This window comes from Astatotilapia calliptera, chromosome 11 (genome assembly GCF_900246225.1).
Source record: "Astatotilapia calliptera chromosome 11, fAstCal1.2, whole genome shotgun sequence".
Lineage (NCBI taxonomy): Eukaryota > Metazoa > Chordata > Actinopteri > Cichliformes > Cichlidae > Astatotilapia > Astatotilapia calliptera.
In genome coordinates this window covers 10,757,415-10,778,059 of record NC_039312.1, presented here as the reverse complement: position 1 = coordinate 10,778,059, position 20,645 = coordinate 10,757,415, and the positions used below count along the sequence as shown (strand labels likewise).

General features: G+C 39.2%; 1 protein-coding gene across 3 annotated transcripts in view; it reads left to right on the top strand.

The window, feature by feature from the left end:
* Positions 1–5,007: 5,007 nt before the first annotated feature.
* LOC113032772 (RNA-binding motif, single-stranded-interacting protein 3-like) overlaps positions 5,008–20,645 on the top strand; it is a 163,156-nt gene continuing 147,518 nt past the window's right edge. For 2 of the 3 annotated variants that reach the window (XM_026185864.1, XM_026185863.1), the window contains exon 1: positions 5,008–5,165. In XM_026185864.1, the coding sequence (XP_026041649.1) occupies positions 5,115–5,165 (51 nt within the window). In that variant the 5' untranslated portion in view covers positions 5,008–5,114. The remainder of the gene's footprint in view (positions 5,166–20,645) is intronic. The other variant, XM_026185866.1, reaches the window with a different exon arrangement.

The following is a 20,645-nucleotide window of genomic DNA, read 5'->3' as shown; positions in this document are numbered from 1 at the left end:
GATAAATTGCAGACAAAGCTCGTCCTGAAGCACCACTCAGTCTCTAGAACCCTGAGGAGGTATTCAAGTCTGCAGGGATGCCCCCCTCCATTTATTAAATGATTTTGCCGCAGTTACATAGCTATATAAATGTCACTTGACATGTGGGCGAAACTCCATTTAAAGCTTGTCAGAGAGATTTATCAGGGTATTAAAAACTTTTAAATGTGGTCTCTCTCTGTCTCTGTCTCTCTTTTTTAAAGCTGTTTTGATGTACCGTATACTTTCACAGCTGTGCATCATTGCAGGAGGGTGAAATAAATTCGCTAGTAAATAAACAGCGTGTGTTTAACTCTCGCACCATTGATCCATTCAAAGTACAGTTATTGTTTTTTATCCATTGTGCAGCATATAGCTCAACTGAACCGTAATGTATAAAATATTATTATAGGCTATTACATTTGCTTAAGTACTGTTGCACGGTCACTTTATTAAAAAGAGGTTATCGTGGGCTTTTTAAAAAAATTAATACAGTAAAATGAAAGATAACTAGTATAGCAGAAAGGATGTAGTATATCACTGGCCTAACTAGGATGTGTGCACTCCACTAGCCTGGAAATACATGGGTCACATATCTGGCTTTGGCTCCCTGTGGTGTCAAATACATACCTTGACTAAGCACAAATGGGCCACAACGAGGCCACCACTGACCCCCACTTTCCAGATGAGACACACTCATATGTTCCACAGGCTGCATTGCTAGTCGCCTGGTGCATAACATGAAATTATGACAGCAGTGTCATTTTTATAATCCTTCTTCTGGAATTAGGGCTGATGCAACCAGGCCAACTGTGGGGTTTCCGTCATGGCGGCTGCTGTGCACGACATAAAAGTTCCCCTGGTGCTTTTACACGCATGCACACACACATACACACACAGAGACTGTGTGCACTGTCCCTTCTCATTTACTGATGCACAAAGCCACAGACTGTGGACCAGTGGATTTATGGTCTGTGAACAACACTCCCCCCCCCTCCTTTAAAAAAAAAGGGGGATTAGGTAAACAGTGTTTGGAGCCAACTGATCATTTTGCTGTACATTATCCCATTTGCTGGAACACAATTGCCGCTTTGCCAGTAACACTGGCTAGAACTTGGCAAAATGGGCCAGTGGACCAATTGCTTGTTGTTTCCTTAACAAAGGAGTTTAGACAATATATTTTTGAGCCAATTCTATTTTCTTTATATTGTCATCTACTTAACAGCTTTAATGGTATTTCTTACCACTACTATGATGATGTGTAACTGTACTTTTCTGTTAAGCAAGACAACCTCAACAGCCTTTCTTACCTCATCGACGACTTCACTGCTATTACTAATCGGATGGCTTTAAATTTCCTCCGTCTTAACCCTGGCAAAACAGGGGTTCCTGTTTTCAGCTCTGACAGCTTTTCCAAGAAGGTTCATCATTACATCAGCTTTCATGCCACCAATATCAAATGACCTGCTAAGAATCTGAGTTTTGACCAGCATTTTGGTTTCAATTTTTTCACCTGTCTAATGTTATTCAGTCTTGATGACCTTAGACAGACCTTATGTATCAAAATATCCTTAAATATCAAAGTGATGTCAGTGATGTCCTGTTTGATGTTCCATTATGAAACGTTATGCTGCAGCTAACATCATTAAAAAACAATAAAGGAAGCCTTTTGTTTTATAATCTGGTGCTTTATTGTAACACATATTACAGTTTAAAAAAAGAAGAATCCTTTTTTATGTGCCTTTACATAACAAAGGCACATAAAAACGGCTTAACAAACTCAAACAGCAGACACGGTCCTTCTTGCTGGCAGGTGCTCTATGCAGTGTGGCGCTGGATCAGACAGAATCCTGCAGAGGTGTTAAGAAGTCCCACAGCTATCTAAGGAGAGTAGAAAATGTCTGTAAGCAAGACTTCCAAATTTTTCACACAGTAATATTAGGTTTTTTAAAATAAAACAAAAAAATGGAAAGGAGCCATTTAAAGGGGAACAGCTTTGTTTTTGTTGTTGTCTCAAGATATACTGTATATAGGATCAACATGACTCCATAAAAGGAATATCAATCAATCTAACTTTTAGCAAGTGTTACATAGAGTATTTGATCATTTTTTCTGCAAAGTCAAAAAAGATACAATAATGCTTTTAGAAGTCATAAGGGGTGTTTTTTTTTTTTTTTAATAGTTAATTGGTATTTTATTGATATTAATTAATTCACCTGAATAAAAGCCTAGGAGGGTGCCATTCAGTAATTGTGTTTTTCATTGGTAGCTTAATAATAATAAACTGCTTGTTTACATTATTGTATTTTGCACAACTCTGTTGCTTGTGACGCTCGCACACAAGAATTTCACTCACATGTACTGTACCAATGTACCTGCACATGTGATGTGACAATAAAAGTGATTTGATTTGATTTGAACTAAACTCATAAATCTTAATCGAACAAGCATGTAACAACAGGAACAAGCAAGTGAACGAATAGGCCAGGTGTGACCAAAATGCTTGCTAAATATAAAAGCAAAAAGCAAACCGAAAAAATCATCTTGGAAAAAAAATCATTCTTGCTAATTAAATTTGTTTTAAATTGTTTGTTGTCATCAGCAATTGTGAGGGTTTTATGTAGAAAATTGTGTTTGAATGTCACTTCCTCATGACATGCAGATCAAGGAACTATTTGGCATGAGAGTCTAAAATTCTTTCAGCTTTCAGATGTTTTGTTTTCCTGCCACAATTCTGCACTTTCTTACTGATACAAGAGATTTGCTGATACTCAGAAGCAGCAGCCTCCCTCTACCCACTGTCTTTTCATGATGAGGAACAAGAATGCCTAAAGGACTTATGGATAATGCTCTGGGGAAGCTTGGGGAAAAGTTCGGTTTTAAAGTTCACACTGGTTCTTGCTACAAGGTACTGTTGATGTTCAAGTGATACTTGAGAAAAAGACATCATTTCTGTTACTGCTACATTAGTAGGTTTTGTCCATCTCTTTGGAAAAAATGCCATACTCAAAGTGGAGAAGACACCCTTACATCCAACTGGCTTGGCTAATTCAATTAAAGCAACATTTGATTAAGTCCAAGCCTGAGAGCTTAATTAAATACTAAGGGTTAGGGGGATGCAGTTGTACGTGCATGTTTAGTATGCAATTACACATCTGGGGGAGTGGATGCACATGAATGGTGTGTGTGTGTCTGTGTGTGTGAGAGGCTGCAGGTGCATGTCTAATTCAGTTTGTGTGCTTATGCTTGCATTGCTGTTTGGGTGTGTGTGTTTTATAACTGGTTGCTAGGCAAGGGATGAGATAAACTGAGACACAAGAGATTTCCAACTCGCTCTTAAGCTGCTGAATACACAATAGGATGGAGTTCAACAAAGTTCACATCAACCACTTCTGAATACTAAGTCAATGCTACATGAATATGAATTTGTGTTAGTTAGTCAGATTTTTTTCAAAGGGATAAAATTCAGAAAAACGCCTTGCAGCCAAAACAAACAGGCAAAGATGTTCACGCACAAGGTAAGGGCACGCACGCCCCCAAGACTTTGAACTATCAACTTGACATCAACAAAGACAGGGCATTAGCACAGGCACAAGGTAAATTATGTGTTTTGCATAGAAATATTCACAATCAGCATAGAACAAAACACTAGCTGAGGTTTTGACAAAAATGGTCTTCTTTATGGCTATGCACGCACCGTTGTTTTGGGTCAGAGCGAGTCTGATTTATGGGTCAGCCAGTATTATCAGACAAGTCTGGCCCATCACAGATAAATGGCTATGAGGATATACTGGAAAGTCTTTATCCTGGCAATTATTGGACAATAAATATGTTATCAGCACTGACTCTCAAAATGTAATCTCAGTCTATCTCTATAAAGCGCATGATAAGAAGTAATTCAAGAACATCTTTATTTATGTATAATTAAAAAGAATCCAGACAGCTTTATATTTATTATTTTAACATTTATTTGAAAGTTGAGTTAGGAAATCTGTAACAAAAAAGCTCATATTATCGAATAATCCAGTTTATGAATACAATGCACATCAAATGACGATCTTAAGTTAGTATTCATTTGAAGGTTGGCCTGTCACTTCTTCCTTTGTCCTCCTTCCTTTGTCCTCCACTTGTAGTCAAATGTTTTTAAACCCACATCACATACCATGCCATGATATGCCAGTTTTTGAGGCTAATGGCTCTATTGGGATCACCTTTTTGGTCCAAAAATACTATTTTATTCCTATCAAATTTGTTATCTTTGGCATTGATCAGAGACTTAACAAAAAAAAAAGACACACTTCCCTTGAGTAAACAAAAAATTCAAGGACGTTTGGCTTCATTGAAGTATAAAGAAATGTAATGAAAGAAGCAGTACAGTGTGTCAGTGCTAGGCCTACAGGTTAACATCTAAAATTACTTTTCAGGACTAAAGTAGTGAACCAAGGTGGCTGTGTGATTCAAAGGTCAGTGTTAAGTGGCTTAACAAAGAAAGAGAACACTTCTCTGAAAATGATCAACCTCAAGGACTCAACTAAAATCGAATGAAAAAACAGCTAATATCCAAAACTAGTTCGGAAAATGATTTTAAAAAAAGCCCAACTCCTTAGAAGCAAAATATACAGAAATGAGGGGTGGCTCAAGACCTTTACACAGTCCTGTACATAAACATGTTTGATTGCTGTATTGGGATTAAAAATCAATGTTTTCTTTTGTTTTTCTGGGAACAGATTTTGCATAGTTTTTCGCTGTAGGCAGGGATAAAGATTTTTGGTACTGGAAGTTTTTCTGGTTTTCTGCTTGTAGGCCAAGCAAAGTTTGTATTTTCTATACATCCAAATGATCACTTTTTAATTTCTTGGAAGCTTTATTTAGCAGGGGTCTAAGCCTACCAGATTATTCATTAGATTAGTCCTAATTTACAATTTTCAATTTTCATCCATTTAGATTCGATAAAGGTTTTAGGGGCGTGGCTTCTCTCACGGACAGGTTTGCCGCCACACCTGGGCTGATTGAAGTCACTGAAGCGGACCTGTGTCTTACCTTTGTGGTGCTGCTGCAGCTTTGGTGCATTCTTTTGGAATTATCTGAAAAATAATATGACTTGTCATCTTCAACAGCTTGTCCAAGAAGTTTGTGCTTCGGTTTTGGTGAGTGAAATTCTAGTATTTTAGTAGCTGTTATGTTGCACTAATTAGCAGGTATATGCGACCATGCGTAGCAGGTGCTGCTCGCTAACAACACTATAGCCTTAGCACTTCACACTCTCATTCAAATATTATTACTTCATATTCATATTACTTCAAATATTATTAACAAATAAAACATGGTGACGACTAAAATGGTAACATTGAGATTTCAAAACGCAGTATCACACTGTGGCATTTCCATGTCGTTTATAGTGAATAGCTCAGTGTGCAAACTGCACTACAACACAACAACACACTATGATAGTGCGTTTTCAATAAGTGACAGCAGCAGTGTGTGCATGCAGTGTTGTTTGAAATGATGAAGACAGTGTATTTTCATTTGGCTCCTAAATTCTCCTGCAGTATTTGTTTGGATAACTATTTTCTAACTATAAATTGTTCTTGTTTTTTCTTTATTTATTTTTTAGAAAGAGGGGCAATACATATTAATGAACATTTTAACAAATGTAAATATGCCAGATTATAGCCTTGGGCTAATTTCCATCTGCAGACCCTCTGGCAGGTTGGTGTTAAACACAAGTTAGTAAAAACATACAGAGACACTATTTACAGGTCATGTGACAAGGACAAAAACAGTGATCACATTATACTAGAACAAACAATGACAAGGAGAGTGGACACAGAGGACAGTATTTTTTTTTATTTTGGACTGTTTAAAAGTTTTCCTTACATAACCTGATTTGAATCCTTCTCATTTATGCAACTAAGGAAATAGTCACCAGAACATCCCTAGAAGAATGCTTGGTTGTCCTCCTTTGGTGAAACAGGGCTAAAAGCACAGTTTTGTGAAGTGATGCAGCCAGTGTTAGGATAGTGGCTTTTTTGCCCTCTTTGACACAGGTGGGCAGTGATTGAGGTTGTAGACTCAAAGCCTCTGCACTGAAGAATCTCACTGTCTACCTCTAAAAAGTAATTTTTGGGAGCAACGCCACTCTGTCTGCAGCCATAGCTCTTGAAGAGACACACATGGTCATTTCAGCCATTAGCAGCAGGATACCCATTACTCTTGGGGCACACCTGGACATGTAGTTAACACTGAGCACATGCCTGTGTACTGTGGCCCCATTTCCATGCTTTACTTAGAATGGATTATCATCACCTTTATGGCCATTTAAATTCACACTTGGAAAACACTTAAAGTTCAGTTCACTTAGTTTATAAACAGTGAACTAAATTTTCAAAGACTGACTAGTTCAAATTATTATTATTCTTTATTGTTCCGTGTGAGCCCTTGCTTCACAGACAGGGGACTTTAAGTGTTTTTGTCTTTTAGCATTTAAACAATGTTGCATAAACCAGAACAACTGAAAGCAGGCCAGCCTACAAATGTAATTCAGCTCTATAAGAATGTCTGCAGCTGTTAGTTGTTTGCATGATCTTATCCTTTGGTAGTGATTACTTCTTATCATCAATCACTAGCCAGATGCTCCAACTCAGTGTTGCATTTAAAATTGGTTGCTGATGTTCTGACTTTTGAAAATGTGAGATTTTTTTTTTTTTTTTTTGGTCACAATCTGAGGATCTGTACTGATGGCTTCCTTTAAATGTACATAAGGACTGACTTCAGCAGTTCCTTTGGGAGCTGCATTGTCTAAAATCTTTCACCTCTTTCTTCCTTTCCATTCAACAAGAACAGTCCACGTTAGTGGAGATGAAGTAAACAAATATGAACAATTTACCATACTAAAATAAGTTGAAAGTGATAACAGACTTGGTTTGACATGAGCCATTCTTTGAGATGTGCCTTTTAAAGTTTCATATGTTGAACTCTCCTCTAGGAAGTGGGCAAGTCTGTGGAAAATCTTTATCTATACATCTATACAGCAAAACAATCATACTAGAACTTGCCATGCTGACAGGCTGTATTTCTGTTTTGCAGCATCCTTTCATGGGTACCTGTTAACTTCTGAGAGAATGAGTGATGCTGACATCATGTTCTTTATTTGAAAACAATTGAAGCAATGCAAAGAAGTCTGTTTCTCACAGTCTTTTTTTATACAATGTCATAATGTGTATTTTTAAAGTTTTAGTCCCATTTACAGTAAACTTGATGATACAGCAGGATATGCTTTAGGACGTGGCTACCTTGTGGTTGACAAATCACCGCTGTATGGGTGTGGAATCCTCTCATTCTTAGTCAGATCCACTCCTTGCTTGTCACAACTTTAGAACTTAAAGCCATGTTGGCTAAAATGCAAAACCCAAGACTTCGAAAGAGCACAAACCAAATGCTGACTTAGCATAGTGGTTACATCCATCTTTTGTGTACAGGCATGTGAAAAAGAGCATTTTCACAGCTTTACTACTTCCATAAGAATTAAGAGGGTGGCAATCAGGTGCTGTTAATCAAATACACTTGACAGAGCATCCACGAGTGTGATCACCTCTATTAAAGCAGATGTTTTGGGAATTTGCTGGTGTGGAGTATTCGAGTGCGAGTCAACACAATGCCAGTTTTCCCAAGAGTGGACATATCTCAGCAAATTTACACCAAGGTCAGACCATACAATAATTAGAAAATTAAATACAAAAACAAGAGCTACATCTCAAACTATAGACTTTGGTTAGCTTTTGAAATGTTTATGACATTAAAACTGGAAAAAGACTGAACAAATATGGCTTGTTTGAATGAGTTGTCATGAAAAAGCCTTTTCTAATTATTTTTTTGGCCTTTTATCAGCCTTTATTGGATAGGGACAGTGAAGATGGACAAGAAAGTGGGGGTGTAGAGGGCCACGGGTTTGGACTCGAACCCGGCCTACTGCTCTCCAGGCATTTTTTTTCCCACTTGTACAAGTGCTGTGTTGTGGTATACATTAATGCTCTCAGAAGATTTTTTTTTTTTTTTTTTTGACGGGGTGTGTGTGATAAGTCGAGCATATTAATTGATTAATTATTTTCTAGCTAATTGTACATGTTTTATCACCCTGATACAATCAGCTCCTAGCTGGGGCTACAGCGCCCCCATTCTGTTTGTCTGGTTGTTGGTAACTGCCAAATTGTAAACTTTATTTTTTGTTGTACAAGAACAAAAATAAATCCTCCAGTCTTGTTTTTCTCTCCCTTTCTGACTGGCTGTAAGGATATTAATCTAGGGTGTGTTCAGTCTTCTCAGAGAGCCTGCTGGGCTGTAAAAATAAAATTCAGTCCATCCATGTGACACAAACTGCATTCAGCAGGTCACATGACACAGGAGAATTGGCTCCAGGCACAGGGACATCAACAGAGTAACAAAGATGGTCACTGAGACAATTTTCAGCAGGATATAAAGTACTTGAATTGACCTCTATTTTCAGCTCTAAATGACTCACCCAGTGTCAGGGGGCCTTTTATGGTCACATGACAATTGGAGAATGTTTGTTTATGAGATACGCCTGAAGGAAAAAAAAGGGAACCACTTCAAGTCATGCTAGTCTCCTTAGTCTTGCAGTGAAGCAGTGTAATACCTGTCTTTTTGATGAGACTGGAAAATGACACAAATAAGTTCAGACTTGCTGTTACAAAATCATTTAAGCTTGACTTTGCTGTTTGTGATGACAATTTATCAAGAGACCAAAAAAAAAAAGATTTGGATGCTTTCGTGGATAGCACACATTTATCCAGCTCGTCAAAACAAAAGTAGGTATTGCAGTTTCTAGCCTAATTCATTTACACAGTAGCTTATGTACTGTAATAGCTGATGGCAGTATGTGGGGTGATCTGGGAGCCTTTGGTGAAGAAAGGAACTGGACTTGATGTCAGATGAGTAGTTTTCAGCCTCCCATGCTGACTGAGAGCAGCCTCCTTCCTATAATTTACCTTTTTTGGAAATGATCTGCTAAGTAATTAAAAATTTATTTCCCCCTCAAATCCCATAAGGGCAGAATATCTGCAAGGCATGCAAAGAATATCTCGTGCCATCTGGGACACAAATTGCTGCAATATCCCCGCTCAGTACTGACTTACAGCATTGTGTAAACGATTACCTGCATCGGCTTTTGTAGTAATGATGCAGCAAGTGTGCACAGTAGGCAGATTCTGTGGTTCCCTCAGCATGAAAGAGCACTTTGTTTATAAGTAAGTAGTTGAGGAATACCCGTGCCTCTGTCAGGGTTCAGAGTTATGCTCCCATTGGAGCCACTAGTATTAAACACAAGAACACAGTTTGGCTGAGGCAAACAGCAAAAAAGGTTTGTTGTATTTGCCCGAGGTGTCTTAATACCCATGTGCACAGCTGCTTTTTTTTATTCAGAGTTAACTCTTCACCTGTCCCATTTTACTTTTGTAGTATTTTAAAATTTATCACTAAAAGTGAGTTTGCCTATGTGTGTCTATGGTCCAATTACAGTGTAGTTGTCAGTTATTTGATCATATTGATGCTACTTTTTGTCTGTTCTGTCAGGAGAGGGGTCCTCTGTCAGTTTTCCTACATCCCATCTGCCCTTCTGTCTCTCAGTACTTGTTTGTTCCACAAACATATATGTATAGCATTTTTCTATTTTATTACAGCTTCAAACCTTGTCCAATTCAGGAATACAAGCACAATATATATTGTTACGAAATCAGTTTCACCCCGGTTCTTTTATTCCTCTGGCATCCAGAGACGGCACTGGACCTCAGTAGTCATTTCACAAAACCTTTATTCATCTTCATTTAAGCATGCATCTTCTAGAAGGGAAGACGTGCAAGGCCGGTGTCCCTCTGCAGATCTTCCACTCCTTTGTTTGTTACAGCCAGCTTTATAGAAGTGACCCCATCATAAAACCCCCATGGTGTGCTGCAAACTCTGTGTGTGTATGCACGAGCACGTGAGTGCCTGTGTGTGCGCGTACCCGTGTGTCTATGTGAGTGACTGTGCATGTAGGTGTGGGTGCGTCATAACAGTCAAAGCACTGTGTGTGTGTGTGACTTCCTGGGGGTCATAAAAGTAATCTCACCCAAGCTACACCAAATTCCTTTAGACAACATACAAAACAGAGTTAACATATTACAAACACTGAGACCCCCACTCTGCATCCACTGGGCCAGTGGCCTCTTGTTGTCTTACATTTACAGATCATGTGGAGAGTCTCCTGCAAACCTACTTCTAAGTTATAACAATTATGAGTTTCTATTAAAGGTACAAGCATCAGCAACCCCCAACTGTAGCTTCCTGTCTCCTTTTATGACGGCAGAACCCAGTGTCCATAAATTCCTTTCTCTCTAAACAATTACACACAATCTCAGGCTACAGCTAAGCCAAACTAAAACACACAAACAAATCCTTCCCTATTCCTCTGACCTATTGCTGGACCCTCTCATCTAAGCAAATTTAACACATTACATTCTAATAATTATTTTCATGTATTCACTGTGTGTGTGTGTGTGTGTGTGTGTGTCTTTATAATGAAACAAGGTCATTAAGACTTTGTGGTGCAATATGAGATTTAAAATGTTGTTTAGATCATGAGTTCCCACAGCTTGGGTCTCTCTTCTCCTCTCCTTCTAGGTCTTTCTTTCTCTCCTCAGGTGACAGAGTGATGGATTAATCCCAAATAAACTCGTTCATCTTTCAATTAGAGCCAGTGTTGAGGAGGTGCCAGGCATTATGAAGCTGTCTGGAAGACTGGGACTAAGGTAGTGATGGAGAGAAGAAGGGAGGAGGAGAAAAGGGTGAGAGTGAGTTATGGCATTGGTGTGAGGGACAGAGATAGGTGTTTGTAAAAGACTGAGTGAGGAAAAAAAGTGAGCACAAAATAAGATTTCTGTGTACATGGGGGAAGAAATGCATTGGTTGAGGGAGCACATCCAACTATTAAAACATCAATCAGATTAGAACTCCCATGCCTGGCTGACCATCCAAAGCCTGCCCCCTTCCATCATCCCCACCGTGGTTTGCACTTTTACACAACTTTGGATTTCACTGATTTTGTTTTTTTGTCCCCTTTGTTTCTTGTGTGTGTGTGTGTGTGTGTGTGTGTGTGTGTGTGTGCGGTTTGTTTTTTCCCCCACTTTAGTTGTTTAGATTGTTATCTATCACATTAAAACTTCGTAAGCTATATAAATGCTAAAACCTTTTTTTTTTTTTTTTTTTTTTTTTTTTTTTTTTTTGGAAAAAGTAGTAAAACAACTTGAGTCAAATGAGTACAAAAGTAGCTCTTGAGTTGAGTTCTCTATTCAATGGTTCATTCTTAATTTGGTGATAGACTGCCCAGCCAAATAACTTTAGCTTTGATGATGTTTTAATAAGCTTATGTAATGGCAGAACATTTATTTTCATCTAAAATTGCAATTTTTTTTTTTCTTGCATTGATAGGGTCAAGTCTTCTCCTCCAGTGTATCCCACATGTTGTCAGTGGAGTTCAGACCCAGATTAATCACCAGATTAGTTATTTAAAGATATTAAATTGTCTTCGTATTGGTTTTATAGTATAGTGGTTAACATACATGTGTATTCAAAAGATCCTTGGATTGAGACCAGGAGGAGCCACAAATCTCTGAGAGGGTTGCGTAAAGGAAATGCATCTGCTGTTAAAAATCTGCCAGATCAAATATGCACTTGAATCGGCTGGTACTACTCCATTATTGATAAGAAATTACAGAAGCTTAAATTGTATGCACAGGGTTCTACAAAGCACTTTGTCATTCAGGTTGGACTTAAATTTTTTTAAATTGTATTGGCTTTGTGCAACACAGTTTTAAATCAATCTTTCAGCATTGTTGATTTGGTCTAAACCATGGGTCGGCAACCCTAGGCACGCGTGCCACAGTTGGCATGCGAAGGGTTAACTGATGGCACAACCATAGCTGGACTGGCCATCGGGCATACCGGGCATTTGTTTGGTGGCCCGATGATTTTTTTAATTTTTTATTTATTTATTTTTTTGTAATGGTATAAACAATGAAAGGTGGTGAATTGGCCAAATGCTGGCTGGTGTGTAAAAATAACTCAGTTGTTTGGTGGTGGCTATGGCGTAGCTTCCACAGATTCAGTAAAATTAACAAGTGGTGGAGGCCAGCAGGTGGATGAGGGAGAGGGGAGGCAGGAGGAGGAGAGACCCGAGGCGGCCGCCGGTCCGAGAGTGTCAGGTGAACTGAACTTCAGGTAAGAAGTTATGACCTGCAGTCTATCTGGGTCAGATATGAACCAAGTTTAGGTGGAGTTTATTTTCGTTGTGCTGACTTTTTACCGTCAGTTACAATAACTCGTACTTCGTACTAGCTAGCATGACGGAGTTTCTATACAGCTGGGTGGGTGCTATGATGTTACTGATAGTGAACTTTATTTTATTCATAAGGTTAGTTAGTAGAGTTGCCAAGCATCCAGTAAAAAGACGGAATCGTCCCGCATTCAGAGAAATTATTACTCGTTTCGTGTTGAGCTGAGAAGGGACGCAGTTTGTCTAGGATGGAAAAAGACACAAAGGTGGATTTATTCTGTCGTTACGCTGCACAGCTGCCTCTTCTTCTCCTCTTATTCTCTCCCCCTCCCTCTCCAGTTGCTACTTGACTGATCAATGATCAGCTGATTGGCTTTTCTCTCTTGTTTGTTTATCGCCCACTTTGCGCTAGAAAGAGGAAACCGCCGGATGTCGCGCTAAACAGCAGCAGCACGTTTAAGCTTGATCAGCTGTTGTTAGAATTTATTTAATATTAATTTTAAGTATCAGCTGATGTTTGCTGGAGCCACAGCTGTAAAAGCTCGTGGTCATGATATCGGTTTGGTTATCTGGTGAGAGGGAAACATGAAGATGAAACCAGGAGATGTCCTTACTGAATCATCAGCGCTGAACAGGTGATGGAGAAACAGGTTTACCTTTTAGGTGACATGAATGAGTTGAAGGGAAGTTATGAACTGTTTCTGAGAGACAAATAACCCCAGGATCCTTTTTTTAATGTAGCTGACAGCTGGTAACTGTGCAGGGGCGGGTCTAGAAAAGTTTTGCCAGGGGGCCAGGTAGGGCATTAACAGGGAAAGGGGGGCACAGAGAAATACTTTCTTATTCTCATTTAAAATGTCTAGTTTTTATTAAATAATTGTGTGAATCTTACAACCAAAGTTTTTATCTGACATAAAATGTATCATACATATACCAACAAGATTGTACATCACTGTCACAACAGCGTTTGTTTTTATTCAAAGGCTTTATGGCTTTAATACCCGGTGGGCCGGTCTTTAGTCAAAATGCCCGGGCCGATTTTTTTCGTCCCAGTACAGCCCTGGGCACGACATGCAGTGAATTAATCTGAGAAGGTGCATCAAAAAATAAATGGCCGCGCCAGTGGTGCACATCGCAAATCAGCTCGCATAGACACATTAGTTGTTCCTCTTCTTAATGATGGTATCTTAACTAACAACCCGAACTACCAGATTCAACTTGTAATTGGCTAAAAATAACAATAAAGCTAACAAAAAGGGACGTTGTTAGCTTTCCACATTCTGACACTTCAAAAGCTTCAGCAGCTGTCCGCTCAGCACAGCATTAGCACCACGGAAATACACGGATACATCCGTAGACTCGAGACACAATGCGTTTTTGGGACTTTCAGGTGTATGGACCAATGTTTTATTTTCTGATCAAACCAGAAATCTTTAATGAGGAGCTAGATTTGTCTCGCATTAACTGGCTGAGTTAATGCAACATCGAAGCAGCTGGAATCCACAGCTGTGCGTGTTCATGGAGCTTGCATTTTCACCTGCTGGACATCACTACCTGACAAGTTTAACTGTCTTCAGAACATTGCAGAGGCCTTATTGACAGTATTTGGCTCTACATATCTGTGTGAGCAGAATTCTTCTCACATGAAGAGATCAGAGATCAGTGTGTATTAACAAACATGCCATATTGGCTCAGTTTATTTTTCTTATCATTGTTGTGAGACCATAAATAGCATTTGCATTTTCTGTTGTACAGTTCATTTGCTGTTATGGATAAAAAGTGTCTTTTTTTGTTTTCTTTTTTTTTTTCCAAAATGGCTGATAACTATTCGCTGATAGCTGCCAACATCTGCCAACATAATTCTATAAAGTGGTTCTATATAGTGTGTAACTGTTCATATAGTGTTATTAAATTTATTGCTAATGTAATCATATGGCACACTGACTTCTGAGGAAATTTTAAATGGCACTCGCCATCAGAAAAGTTGCCTACCCCTGGTCTAAACGCTCTTAGGGTTTGAGTTTCAGAAACATTGTGCATGTTTTAACTAAATACAGCACTGTTAGTTTCATTGTGTTTATAAAAAAATTGAAATTCTAAATTGTCATAGATGGTGTTTGAAGACACTGGCTGAATAGTCTTACACGGTCTGCTCTAGTATGTTTGTTCTCTAAAAGATGTTAAAGTGGAACAGCGAAAAGATTGCAAATCATTGTGGATACATCAGTTTTTGCACCATGCAACAGATGGGCACGGCCCCCCATATACCTGTAGTCCTGATCTTAACATCACTGAGTCTGTGTGGGATTACTAGAGACAGATGACACTCCAATATGATTCCAATATGTTTGCAGTAACCTACCTGCCAAGTAGCTAGAAATTGTACATTTTTCAAATCAACTTCAGCACCCAAATTGTTTGCACAGTTAAATGTAGGTGTAAGCATTGATATTAGTCTGCAAATTTGTGTACTTAATCACAGTGTGTGCGCTCATATCCTATTATTGTGTGTAAATACAGTATGTGTATTTATATACAGTAATAATGTGTGGGTACAAGAGGAAGAATAAGGCGGTGGTGTTTGAGGAGGCTGTTATGACTTTGTACCCTCACTTTCATTCTCACCTAGAAACCAATACCGAGCTGTTGGCATATTTTCATTTCTTCCATTTTACTTCTTCTGCTTCTTCAAGGAATATTATGTACTGTAGGCACACAGGGACGAGTTCTAATGAATTTGAATGAGCGTCTCAATTTATTTTCCATGTTTTATTTATTTTTTCAGGGTTTGGGGAGTAAATTGAATCGACGGCGGTGATGCGTGTGCTAGTCAGGAGCAATATAGGGACCTGCTGTTCTGATTAAGTTCCTGTTATGGAGCCGTTCATTATTGATTTCATTTCTCCTCACTTCTCCTCCCTCTCGCATTCACATTTACTCCATATCTCTTTCTTCTCAGCAGGGCTCTCCCTTGTTCTCTATGCCTCTTATTCTTCCCTGCTTCTTTGCAGTCAACTTTCGTCTAAAAGCAGCGACTTGTCATTTATAAAACTAAGAAAAATGTAAAATAAAACAATTTTGAAAAAAATTTATTACAGTATTTGATTTCTTTTTTTCTACTAATCCCACTAATGTTTGGCTTTTGAGGTTACCAGTGTTGCTTAGTTCTTACAGGGACAAAACATGCATTCAGCGACATCTGTAATTCATTTATTTACCACATACAGAGATCCAGATACAGAGATCAAAATTTAATTATCATAGTTTGTGTTGATACACTGATTTAATTTTCTCTCTGTGCTCTTAGAGCTATGTTAGAACTTATGACAGGACAATATACAGCTAAAAAAAAGTAACAAGATTAATATTGAGTCATAAATTGTTCTTATACTGTTTTATATTGTGTTTGTGTAGATTACAACACTTTTTTTGTCTTATACACATGCCTGCATCACTGTAAATCACTAGTTGTTTGTTTTCCTTCTCGCACAAGAGCTCTGTGGACCACACTCGCACTGAGTCACTTACTGGCAGTCATACTCTTTGGGATTTCAAATCATTGTTTACCCTGCCTGTGGAGGTTCTGATACGTTCTTAGGTTTTCCAAATAATCTAGCTAGACATGCAGCCGAGAGTTTTCCAATAATCTCTCCAACCTTAAAATCCAACATTTCCAAACTTGATAGTATCAGCGGTGGCCAAGAAAACCATCTCACACACAACAAAGTCTTTGAATTTGGCAAATTTTGCAAATTTAAACTCAATGCAGATTTTGAGTTTTACATTTAATACAATTAGGACAGTCTCACTAGGATTAGCTGTATAAATAAATGTCTGACTTTTCAAGGTAAATGTTGTCAGTATGGAATAACTGATGGACAAACTGCTGCAGTGTAATGCTTCTGATGGAATTTGGTGCTCTAGTTTTTATGTTAAAAGTGCAAGTTTGACATATGACAATGATCTTTTGGTTGTTATTCTATACCGAACTTGGCAAAATTTCCCACCCAGCTGAATGGTTTGAGACAAATACACCCACTGAACCCCCTATTTGACCCTTTCTTTTCCCTTTAGCACCGCAGGAAAACATGGGTCTGAAGTGCTCATGGAGCTTTTAAGACATGGGTTCTTGAATAAAACAGAATTCCTTTTAGCGAGCCTGTGGTAAATCTCTTTTGTTTGCGATTAAGTAGTGCTAAATAGTCTGCAGCTGTGTTGAGACTGAGCTATGGTTAGGAGGCCATCTGAAGTCCTCTGTGTTGTTATGACTAACTTCCTATAACCTGACCTCTCCATGAGTCAAGAGCCAAGTCATAGAAAAAGGAATGCGGTGACAGGTTCCACGGAACAAAGAAGAGGACCTGTTGTTTTTAATGAGCCCCTGGCCTTTTCCACTGGCTGGCAGGTTCGTGTGCTGGCAGTGTGGATAGCAGTTTGGATCACAAATGGGCCAGTTACGGCTAAGGTTGTTTTTTTTCTCCTCTGACTAATAATCTTAATTTGCCTGGCTTCCTGAGGCCGCCTTCATGGTTTCTGGTGTGCTGACTTCATGTGTGGCAGTTCTCATGCTAAGGTATTAAATTTTTACCATATACATCTGTCTGGTGTATTTATTTATACAGTTCATCACGTATAGGCATTTGTGAGCTAAGCTTTAAAGTAAGCTTTCACATGTAGTTTTGTCTGGCAGCCTTAGTCTGCCTTTTTAAAGAAACCACCCTGTCAAAAGTTTGGCCTTCATACCCCAAACTGTGAGAGCGGCGGGCTGAAACATCTGTGGTCTTGGCTGGGAATAAGAGGCTGCAGAGACTTGGATTTAGGATCTAATATGCAATCTCTGGGGTGGGGTAATGGGGAACTTGGCTTGGGGTTATGAACTAGGATTGTGAGGTGAGGTGAGGGGTAAGGGTGTTGGGCTGGGAAATTTGGAGAGCTAAGAATTTAGCTCTCCAAATTTGAGAGTTCGGCATTAGGTGATGAGAGGATGGAGTGTATCAGGGTAGCCTGGATAGGGGGAAGGGCGTGGTGAATTTTGAGAAACTGGGGTTAAGGCTGGGACAAATGCTGTTGGAAAGACAAGGGATCTTAATTTTGTAGCTGTACAGTGTTTTTAAAAATAGCAATAAATATGCCAAATAGACGTTTACTTAAACACTTCAAATACTGAACAGAATAAATTACTATAATGCTAAGTCAATGTTTTTACTAAGGGATTTTGTGTAAGGGAGACAATAAGAATTAGGTCGCCTACATGGTTAAGGAAGAGGCTTGTGTTTCTGTGATGTGGAAACCGTGGTGAAGCATAACTCTGGAGCTGGTTTAAGGTCCATGAATTGAGGTTTGTGGGCAGGGGATTGGGTGTTTTTTCTGTTTTTTGCTTTTTTCTTTTTTTTTTTTTCTTTTTTTTTTTTTAAGGACTGCAAAGGGAGGCTAATGTTGAAAAGTGTCCGCTAAAGCTGTAGCAAATGAATGGATGGATTAGTTGGAATACAAAGAATTCGAATGGAGTTGGAGCATGTGTGAGTGCTGTTGGCTTTCCGGCTGGGAAATTGGTCTGGAGGGTTGGGTGAGGGTCATTTGATGCTATTTTGGCTGTTCCCGGCTCAGTAACGGCTGGATAAGAAGAGGGTCTCTCTTTCTCTGACGCCCTCCCTCCCCTCACTCAAACGCATACATGCACATGCACACACTCCTTTCATGTTCGGCCAGTTGCATCCAACACTGGGGAGACTTTTGGGAAGATGATATTATGGATGATACGGAGTGGAAGATGACTCAGCCACAGGAATCCCAGAAAACCCACAGTGGTTGGCTGGAGTACATAGACAGAGAGAGACAGTGAAACAGAGGGAGGCAGAGGAAGTGTGTGTGTGTGTGTGTGTGTGTGTGTGTGTGTGTGTGTGTGTGTGTGGTATAAAAGCCAAGGAGAAGTAAAGGAGAAAGGGAGTCATGGGAATGTGTCATTGAAGTTGTCATTTTTATTTTTGGCTGTTATTAATGTGACTTTCCTTTAGTTCAGTTTAGCAGTCCATTAAAATAAGTACTTTAATGTTTCATGTATTTGTGTGCATTAGATATTAATGTTCAATAATAACGTGTCAGATCTATATCACTGAGGAAGTATGGACGCCTTCATTTAAGCATGTGCTTTCTGCTGCTTTTTTCTGCAAAGTTACCGTAATGTAAAGGCTACCAAATGTAACATTAGCATCAGTGAATAATTTATGACCTTTCATGACTGACTGTAACAGTGAGCAACCCAGAATTATTCCAGCCTAAGCTTTAGATGTGTTTGTTAGGTTCTAGATGCATCATTTTGTTTTTCATAACTATAGTTTGTTTACTCGGGTCTGAATCAGTTGATGAGTTTGACATTTTTTTGCTTTTTCCTGTGGTTTGGTTTTCATTGACACAGAGAAAACCCCAAGTGAACTCCAAGCAAACCAAAACTCTGTCAGGAGCAACAAAAATAAATGCATGAAGAGGGGGCCATGTTCTGGACTAGTGAATAACGTTCATGTTACAGCTAGTTGTCACAGTTTGTGTTCTGGGATGCTGGGAAATACACAAAGCATACCTGGCTAGGTAAAGGCATTTATCTCACACCTGCAGCTTATGCCTGGTGTTTGGGTAGGATTGATGTTGCATCATGTTCTCACCATAAACAAACCAGATTCAGGCGCCCTCCTCTAAAGGAGCTTAGGGTTTGTTTGTTTGTTTTTGGGGGGGGGGGGGCATGGTTACACCTGCAATTGAACAACTTTGGCTAAATGGACTAAACAGCACAGGAGTGAAAACACCCTTACGTCTCTGACTTTATTCATTATTTGGTAACCTAAAGAGTTTGTAAGTTTTGTCATGTTCAGCTGTGCTCTTTGGTTCGGTTTCTAGCACAAAGAAGGAAAAGGCTGCAGCTATTCCAGTGCATATCTGGCTTTCTTTCGGTTAGTGATGGTAAAATGAGCAATTCCTAGTTGTGGAAGGAGATACCAATACTTTCTTAATAAGCCAAAGACTTCTGGGGGATGTGGTTTTAATGTTTTGGAACACCAACAACATTTACAGCGTAATTTAGACATTATGGTCTTCTCTAGCAAGGACTTAAGGTCATTGTGCAACAAGACCGCAACTAATTTGAGAATGATGGCTTAAATGTTAAATATCCAACATGTAAGTCTTGTCTTTTTTTTGCCTTTGACTCTGTGCTGTGATTGGAGCTGACATTGTGGCTTTTATCTGTTATCCTGCCAAGCTGAACTAGAGGCAGGCCTGGGATCAGCTCAAGTCCAATATGCTGTAAACGCTCAGTTTGTTGAACAGACACAAATGGAAGTTGAAATGTCCAGGTGAATGGGGTTTCAAGCTTTATTTCTGGCTGCATGCCTACCCACAGACTAGTTTTGTGAATTTGTCAGTTGATTCTCATTAATGGTGATAAAGCGATCTGTAAAATCAGATCTGTTTTCTGCCAGCCCATTTTCTCAATATAAAAGCTTTCTAAAATGCAGAGAGGAAAGCTAAGAGAGACTCAAATTGTGAGTAAACACTTACTTTAAGTGCGGATAGTAAAACTATAATTTGTGACAGTACGGCACAGATTTATTTTTATTGAAAGCAGAATTAGAGGCAGTTTGTGTAAAAACTGGATGTGAACAAAAGAGCATGAAGTAACATGGCCAAAACATCTGTAAAGCTGTGGTGCAACAGCAGATTTGACATTTTATTAACAAAGAATAGTTTTTACCCATAATGCCACCAGCAGTGTCATGCAATGGAGATACAATTTGATAATTAACAGCTTTTACACTTGCTCTTGTGCAATTTAAAATAAGCAGAGGAGTGGAAAAGTGCTGTCTCACCACTGAGCTCTTGGTATCGCGTGCCTTCCAAACTTTCACTGTGTTGCAGTGACCTTGAGCGCTGCAGAAAACAGCCTGTGAGTAACTCAGGAAAATGAGGAGTGGAAAAGAGAGAGGGAACCCTCCAGCTTGCTTGTCGACAGATAATCTGTCAACCCCCCACTGGTCCCCAGACTCACGGTACATGTGGCATACACACACATGCTATGCAGAACACACACACACACACACCTCTCACCAGCCACCTACTCATGCTGCACAGCTGAGTGTCTGACAGTGAGGTAGCTGGTGGAGAACGTACTTACCTCCCTCCTCTCCTCATCTGTTTCAGCTTCATCCATCACACCCTACACACACCTTTCTCTCCCTATCTTTAACTTTCTGCCCTCTCTCTTCTGTTGTCTCTCTTCTCTATCATAACCTTTCTCTTTCTTCCTGTGGGT